This window comes from Camelina sativa, chromosome 14, assembly GCF_030686135.1.
Source record: "Camelina sativa cultivar CO46 ecotype springtype chromosome 14, ASM3068613v1".
NCBI classification, from domain to species: domain Eukaryota; kingdom Viridiplantae; phylum Streptophyta; class Magnoliopsida; order Brassicales; family Brassicaceae; genus Camelina; species Camelina sativa.
The window spans coordinates 33,178,558-33,187,686 of record NC_141893.1 but is presented as its reverse complement, the minus strand read 5'-3'; the positions used below and the strand labels follow the sequence as shown (position 1 = coordinate 33,187,686).

At 37.2% G+C, this 9,129-nt stretch overlaps 1 protein-coding gene across 1 annotated transcript; it reads left to right on the top strand.

The window, feature by feature from the left end:
- The first annotated feature begins 706 nt into the window (after positions 1 to 706).
- LOC104742962 (dirigent protein 20) lies at positions 707 to 1,588 on the top strand. The gene has a single exon (XM_010464061.3). The coding sequence runs from the start codon at positions 947 to 949 to the stop codon at positions 1,508 to 1,510; it is 564 nt and encodes a 187-aa protein (XP_010462363.1). The 5' UTR covers positions 707 to 946; the 3' UTR covers positions 1,511 to 1,588.
- The last annotated feature ends 7,541 nt before the right edge of the window (positions 1,589 to 9,129 follow it).

Here is a 9,129-nt window from a genome sequence, read left to right as displayed (position 1 = left end):
AAACGTGACAAAAATATGGACTATGGACTTTACAAAAACGAAAATTATTAATAAGTCTTTGTTTGAACGTACGGAATGGAGGGAAAGTGAAAGAACTGGGGCCGTGCCAATGGCTGCTTTCTGATGAAGTCAAGCCACGCCCCAAAAGTCCAAGATCACTATATAGTATATATTAACAAATACATACATACACACACTGTAGTCGGTAGGTTGATAGGTAAACTACGACATATTCATTTAGCTTTCTTGCGTATTAAAGGGTTCGTAATAGGCCTTACATTTCCGTTGTATTTACACAATACAAAAATTATAGAGAATGGAATGAATGAAACAAAAATTGAAAGCGAATAAAGCAAAAGCGTGAATGCGTGATACATACCCTCCGGAAAATGATAGCCTCCTTAACCCATAACCCTATGATACCGACTAAAAGAAAAGTAAAATATACAACACTATTTTAATTTACTAGTGACTAGTCCGCCATAATGATTAAAAATTTCTCAAAGTTGTAAGAAAATATGCCTTAACTTTAAAGAATAATGCACATAATCGTGCAAAAAAAAAAAAAATCGCATGATTTTTTATAAAAAGCTTGTGAATATGACTTCACCGTAAATCATACGACTGGATGACGCAATGATTATGATAGTATTTCACACGCATCATCACACATGGAATACACATCAACCACATCACACTTCTTTGAATTTAATTATGTAAATAAACTATATAAAAAGCTAGTCCATTCCCTCGTCAATGTTCTTTAACTAATTCACAAAATCAAACGAATCCACGATTAAATAATATAAAGATATCTTTGTTTTTTTCTTTCTAGAAAGATGTCTAACACTCGACATATATAAATACAATCACATACCTTCTTGTTCTCTACACCATTTATATAAACAAACCATCCATAGTAACCAAAACCACACAACAAAAACACATGGCTAAGCTCATTTTCTTCCTCGCCGTCCAAATCCTCCTCCTCGTCGTCGTTTCTTCTGCCGGAGACGGTGAAGACTTCGCTAGAACCATGGACCGGAAACTTCTCGGTCTCCATAGAAAAGAGAAGCTAACCCATTTCAAAGTCTATTGGCACGACATCTTAAGCGGTCCAAACCCAACTTCCATCATGATCCAGCCACCGGTAACAAACACTTCCTACTTCGGAGCCATCTCTATGATCGACAACGCTTTGACGGCGAAAGTTCCGATGAACTCCACGGTGTTGGGACAGGCTCAAGGGTTTTACGCCGGAGCGGCCCAAAAGGAGTTGGGATTTCTGATGGCGATGAACTTTGCTTTCAAGACAGGGAAATATAACGGGAGCACGATCACGATCCTTGGTCGGAACACGGCGATGTCGGAGGTTAGAGAGATGCCAATCGTCGGAGGAAGTGGGCTTTTCCGATTTGCTAGAGGCTATGTTGAGGCTAGGACAAAGTGGATTAATCTCAAGAACGGAGATGCTACGGTAGAATATAGTTGTTACGTGTTGCATTATTGAGGTTAAGGATATTTTTGTCGTTCTATATATTTAGTTTGACTACGCAATAATTAATAAAAAGTAAAAACTGATTATCTATCGTGTTTTCTTTAGTTTTGGCATTTAGCTTTTATGGTTTGTGTGTGGTGGATGTTGCGTGGGAGTTGTTTCGTAATTTATTAATAATATATATATATATATATATATCTAATTTTATTTTTGAGATTATGAGGAGCTTTTGAAAATAAATAAGGTGGTTTTTTTTTTTAATTTAAAACTATAAGGTGGTTTGAAGTGATAATATATTTCATTTTAGATATATTGTTTTATGTTTTTGGACCGACATTCTTACGTGGTCAGCACAAGAATTCTAAAGACCATTATAACTTTATGGACACATCATAAATTTGACAACTAAGTGAAGTAAGAATGTATAGTATTTGCTGATGACCAAAAAATAAATGTATAGTATTTGTAATCGTAAAATACTAGTAGGATTTAAGAGTGCATAAATTTTTTATATACTATATGAATAGCATACTAGAGGACTATATTGCATATGCTTGACAAGTTGATTACATAGAGATTCTATCTATCAAAATCATGTGTCACTATAATATCTAGAAAAGAAATCGGTTGAGTAGGTTCACTTGCTAAATGACAAATCTTTGCAAGAAATTAACAACAAACACAGTGGGACGACGTCTTACGAAAAATCTTTGATGCTCAATCAATAAAAAAATTTGACCATGTGATTTGGGTTAAACTTAGAAACATTAAGGTCAGAAAATACAAAGAAAATGCATAATTACGTAACGTCGGGCCTGATAATAAGTAGTACCCGACATTTTCTGACCATTTTTTTATGAAAGAACAAAAAGATTTGTGACACCAAAATTGTAACACCCAGTTTGGATTTCGGTTAACAAACATGCATAGCAGAAATCACGCAACCGACATCAAAATATTTATTGGAACTTTTTATCTCCAAACTCTTATTGTTTTTTTTCTTTATAATTGTTTTTAAATAAAAATAATATAATATTAATACATTCAACCACCAAATGCGATTACTTATATATAATTTGCAAATATTTTCGCTTAACCTCAAAACTAAGCAACTATCCAAATATATTTGAATATATATCCTCACCTTAGCAAATCGGTTGTTTTTCAATATAAGGTCAGCGACAAAAGGAATCTGATTTAACCATAATTTCAAATCTGCAATGGTTTAGTTTTGAAAAAAAAAAAAAAAACAAAAAAGAATAATGAAGAAAGCTTTTTCAGCTTCTTCTTTGGGTAAGGACAAATCTTCTTCTTTGACTCTCTTTTGTCTCTACTAAGGCCTCGTCTCCTCCAGTTTCTTTGCCTAGTGTTGCCGAGTCAGGTTTCAATTGGGCAAAAAATCTTACCTCTTTGGGGGAAATTCCCGTTTTTTCGGCTGAGGTTTCTATATCTTCAGAAGGTCGTCCTCGTGTCAAGGTTCCTAATTCAGTTTTTAAAAGAGGAGCGAAGATTCACGAAGACTTCATTATGGGAATTTTTTATGGAAATGCTCTATCTTATGGGAAAATTTGGGGTGTCTTGAACTTCTTGTGGGGGAAAGATAAAAGAGTTACGATCCACAAATTGACATCAAATGCTTTTCTCTTCCATATTCCTTCTCCTTCATTAAGGAATCGGGTGTTGCAACACGAATTGTGGCATGTGGGTGATTCTTCGTTTTTTGTCACGGCGTGGAAATCTGAGTTTAGTTACAACCCTCCCTCGTTGGAGCAAGCTCCATTCAGGGCTACTATAAAGGATATTCCCTTTGATCTAATCACTCGTGAGGGACTAAGTTTCATTTGTAAGCCGTTGGGTCGAGCAGTAGACCACAAGCTTCTCACTAGTATCAATTCTGCAGAAGTTAAAGTTATTGTAGATCTTATGAAACCTCTTCCCTCTGTGTTGGAGATTGAGCGAGAGGATGGCCATGTTTTGCTTCTCAAAGTCTCGTATCCGTGGTTGCCCCCTCTTTGTTCTTTTTGTAATGAAATTGGACACAAAGCTTCTCTTTGTCCTATTGCTCCTCAATCGAATGCTTCTGTGGTAGGCACTGAGAATAATTCGCCTACTGGTCCAACAGAGAAGCTTTCCTCGACATCTCCTTTGGGTAAAAAACAGGTATGGAAACCAGTTCCTAGTCGTTTTGCTTTAGGTGATAATGGTGTTTCAGTTGAATCTCCAGTTCCCTTGGATAATTTAAAAGAATTTTCTTCTACAACACCTATGGAAACCCAAACTCCTTCTTTAGAACAGCAGTCTTCATCAGTTTTAGATACTACTATTAGTGGCAAAACCCATGTCTTCACCTCTGTTCCAGAATCAACATCAAACTTACCAAACATCAACTTTGCTGATCAGTCTTTTGAATCGGCCACTCATACCACCCTCTCGTCAGCTTTACTCGCGGATGTTCCTCCACCTACAACAACCTCAAACCGTTTTGATTTGCTATCAATGGAGGTAATTGCTACAGTTTCTGGAGGGGAGTCTTCTTTGATGGTTCTCTTTGATCCTTCTTCCTCTTCTTCAGTTCCCTCTAAAGGGAAGAAAACGAAGAGAAAGAGGTTTGATCATCTATCACCTGTTCAAGGTGGCGTTCTCTCCATACAAGGAGGGAAGCGTCACATCCTATAATCTGTTTATGTCGAATAACTTTTTTTGGAATGTGCGAGGTCTTAATGAATCGTCAAAGCATCGACCTCTTCGCAATTGGCTTCGTTCGCATCAAATTTCTTTTGGAGCCCTTTTGAAGTTGCATGTTAAAGAAGCAAATAAGAACCAAATTTTGTCATCTTTTGGTCCGGAGTGGACTGTTTTATCTAATTACCAGTTTTCAGATTTGGGAAAGATTTGGATCATTTACAAAGCCCCTATTACCGCAAGAGTACTTTCAATGGACCTTCAGTCAGTTACTTGTGAAATTTCATTGGAGGATGGTACTGAATTTATATATACTGCAGTTTACGCTTCAAATGAAGAGGACGAAAGGAAAAAGCTTTGGAGTTCTCTTCGAGATACAGAGGTGAATTTTGGTTTATCAAACAGGTCGTGGATGATCATTGGGGATTTTAATGAGATCCTTAGTGCAACTGAAACCTCAATTGTTAATTTTGTGAGTTCTAGGCGTGGTATGAGGATGTTTGGAGACTGTTTAGCAGATTTAGGCTTGTTTGATCTTCCTTTTAGTGGTCCTAAATTCACTTGGACAAATAAAAGATCTGTAGATCATATTGGAAAGAAATTGGATTGTTGCTTAGTGAATGGGTGTTGGCTGCTTAATTTCCCTACTAGTCATTGTACTTTTGAGGCCCCAAAGTTTTCAGATCATACTCCTTGCTCTATCAAGCTCCACACGCCGCCTCCTTCATATGGTACCAGACCATTCAAGTTTTTCTCATTGTTAACAAAGCATCCGAAGTTTATGGATTCAGTGTTGGAAGCTTGGATTCAGGTTGGAATCTCTGTATCTTCTCTTAAAGATTTTTGTTACAAGCTCAAGAAAATGAAAGGCCCTATGAAGTCTTTGATGAAAGCAAATTTTAATGATCTAGAGAAGAGAGTTATCCAGGCTCATTCTAAGCTTAATGCCCTTCAGTTGTTAGCTTTGAATGACCCATCTCCTTTCAATATTCAGAATGAAACTGAAGCAAAAGAGCTGTGGTTGAGTCTTTGTCTAACTGAAGAAAGTTTGTTTAAACAAAAGTCTCGTCTCAAGTGGTTGGGTGAGGGTGATTTTAATACATCTTTCTTCCATAAGGTATCTGCAGCTAGAAATGTAGGGAATGCCATAAAGCTCTTGTTTAAAGCGGATGGTTCCACCACTTCATCTCTCAAGGAAGTCCATGATCTAGCTGTGGATCAATTTACTGGGGTTATGTGCACTCTTGAGGGGAGGTTCAATCCTCATTTGCCTGATTTTCTAAAGTCTGTAATCTTAGCAACTTGTACTCTGGAGCAACAGTTTTCTCTGTCCTCACCTTTCTTCGATGAAGCAATTAAATCTTGTCTTTTCAAATTGCCTCTAAATAAAACTCCAGGTCCAGATGGTTTTTCTGCAGAGTTTTTTAAGGCTACTTGGTCTATTATTGGGAAGGATTTAACAATGGGAGTGAGACATTTTTTCGTGGATTCCTTTATCCCATCAGCCCTAAACGCTACTTCTCTTGTTCTTATTCCAAAAAGACATGGGGTTGTTGATTTGAAGGATTTTCGACCTATATCTTGTCTTAACATAGTTTACAAGATCATATCTCGCCTCTTGAAAAACAGGTTAAAGATTCTGCTTCCGGAGCTTATACTTCCAAATCAAACTGCTTTTGTCAAAGACAGATTGCTAATAGAGAATGTGTTATTGGCCTCAGAAGTGGTGCAAGGCTATCATCTTAGTTCAGGAAAACCGAGAATTACTCTTAAGGTGGACATTTCAAAAGCATTTGATTCAGTCATATGGGACTTTCTCCTCAACTCTCTTCGAGCTTATCAAGTTCCCCAGGTTTTCATTAATTGGATCAGAGCTTGTGTTTGTTTCCCATCTTTTAGTGTTAGTATAAATGGGGTTACTTCAGGTTTTTTCAAAGGAAAGACAGGTTTGCGTCAAGGAGACCCATTATCCCCAATTCTGTCTGTTATGGTAATGAATGTTTTGTCTCTAATGTTGAATAAAGCAGCAGTAGAAGGATCGTTCAATTATCATCCTGGTTGTGAGGCTCTTAAACTTACTGATCTTTGCTTTGCTGATGATTTATTGATCTTCCTAGAGGGTTCTGAGCTCTCTTTAAGGGGAGTTATGTCAGTTCTTGCAGAATTTGCAGAAAATTCTGGGCTGACAATGAATATGGATAAGACATCCATGTTTTGTTCTAGTCTGCCTGAGAGTTGTGTGACGAGGCTACAAAGCCTATTCAAGCTAAACCTTGTCTCGCTTCCAGTTAGATACTTAGGTCTCCCTTTTTGCTCCAAGAAGTTCTCAGTGAAAGATTGTGATCCATTGTTGTCTCAAATAAGAAAGAAACTCAACTGTTGGACTCACAAGTTTCTGAGCTTGGCGAGAAGGTTAACACTTATATCTACAGTTATTTCGGGCATTGTAAGTTTTTGGACTAGTGCTTTCTTCCTTCCTAAGCAGGTTATTCGGAGGATAAATGGCCTTTGTAGCTCTTTTCTTTGGCATGGAAAGGTAGATATACCCTCGGGGGCCAAAGTGTCATGGTATGACATATGTTTTCCTAAATTGGAGGGTGGACTTGGATTAAGGCACATTGGTAATTGGAATGAAACTTGTGCCTTAAAACTCTTTTGGTTGCTGTTTTTTAGAGCTGGTTCTTTATGGGTAGCATGGATAAGAAGTAAGTATCTTTCTACTTTTCCTTTGTGGGCGCTCAATGAAAACAATGCTACTTACTCTTGGTTTTCTAGAAAATTGCTTAAGCTACGTCCCAAAGCTCTTAAGTTTCTCAGCATCAATATTGGAGATGGTGATTCTACCTTATTCTGGTAGGATCCTTGGACTCCCTTTGGTCCTCTTTACCAATTTCTTGGTTCAGATGGCCCTTCTCACATAGGGATCCCTCTGTTTTCTACTGTTGCTGACTTGAGAAATGCAGATGGGTGGTCTCTCCCTAATGCTAGAACTGAGAGACAAGTTCTTCTTTACTCTTTCATCTCTACCATTACCATGTCATCAACAAATGATACTCCGGTTTGGGAAATTGATGGTCTTCCTTACAGGTTTTTCTCTTCAAAAGCTGTGTGGAATGCTGTAAGGATTTCAAATCCAAGAAAATTTTGGGCTCCTCTTGTGTGGCACAAAGCAGCCATTCAAAAACATGCTATTACGTCTTGGCTGTTTATACTTAATCGTAACCCTACTCTTGATCGTTTGTCTGCTTGGAGCTACAATGTTGAGTTAGACTGTCTTCTTTGTGGGCTAGCCTATGAATCTAGAGACCATATGTTCTTTCAGTGTGCTTTTTCTGCAGAGGTCTAGAGTTTGATAATGCAAAGGCTTCAAATCTCTTCTCCTCCATTTCTCTGGGATCATATCCTCCTTTGGCTGGCAACGATATTAGTATCAAAGCAAAAAAAACTTGCTCTCCTTCAAGGCTGGCAAGCTGCAATCTATGAATTGTGGCATGAGCGAAATCGACGCTTCCATGACGGTCTCTCCCTCTTCCCAATTCAAGTAGCCAGGCACATTTTTTCCTCCATGGAAAATAAGTGTAATGCAATGATTCAGCTTGGTTTAAAGCGTGGGATATCAATTCTTCAATGCTGGGTTACATAAGGTTGTTTCAATGTTTAAAGTTTAGGCTTTGTTTCTCCTTTCTTATTCAGGCTTCTTTTGCCTGGATCCTTCTTCCCTTAGTTGTTAGTAGCTAGTAGTTTTCTTTCATCTTTCTTTTTGTAATGGTTATATCTTGTTTCTTTGTACTCTTTGACTTTATTTATGAAAACTTTTTAACAAAAAAAAAAAGAAACAGATCAAAATTTTATTCCATAATAATCTTTAACTATCCAATAACCAAAACCGAATTTAATTGTTTTGGTATTTTCCAATTAAATTAATTAAACTTAGTTTAATAATTAAATCAAACAAAAATTCACGAGCAAATGTTCTCGGTTTAACAATAATTACTAAACCAGTCTGACTAATCGTACGAGATCACCACCTGGTGCGCACCACTACACAAGGATTTCTGGTTTGGCTGGTTTAACCCATCGGTTTAATAATCAACACACCAACAGACACAAGAGAATCAAAACAAAATCCTCAGATTTGTGGTTGACCTCTCCGGTGAAGACGTTTCACACGCCGACACAGGCTGAGCACGACAAGGGTCTCCGGTGAACCTAGTGGTGCTGCAGCAGTTCACAAACTACGGCTGTGCAGTGCTTAAATCGAGAGTGTCAATATTGTCTCAGAGTAATACACAAACTTGCACTGAATGATCCATCTTTATTAATAGCTCAACCAATGCGTTTTATAGTTTTACAACAGAAGCAAAATAACTGAAACCCGAAAGTAAAGGACACGAGCTTGACAGGCTCAACTAAGTCCTATCAAGACGCTAACTGAATTGACTCAAACAAACTAGTGAGACCACGTCTCTTATTGCTAAATGAAGCAAAGACTAAGACTTCAAAACGACACGACAACAAGGACAAAGACTGAAAAACGACACAACAGAGAGAACAAAATCTGGAACCTTTATAAAAAAAAATTCAAATCTTTTGAATTAAAATTCAAGACCATAAATCAAGACCGGACCCCTCTCTTTGTCACCATTGAGAGGATTAAAATTAAAGAAAGATCTATGGTCAGATGGAGATTCTAATAATTTGTAAGTCACAGCTTCGGTTTATTACTGAGATCTGTAGTGGCTCTTTGGTTTGCAATTTGATTCTCTACTCTTAATTTATCTGGAATTTGAAAAATTCTTTCTTTTTTTTTTTTTTTTTTTTTTTTTTTTTTTTTTTAATGGTATAAGAACAACATATATATGAAGTCAGGGGTTGGTAGATCTACAAGTGTATTACCGACAATAAAAGAAGATGTTCTTAGTTTATGCTTATATCTATCGATGTAGCTA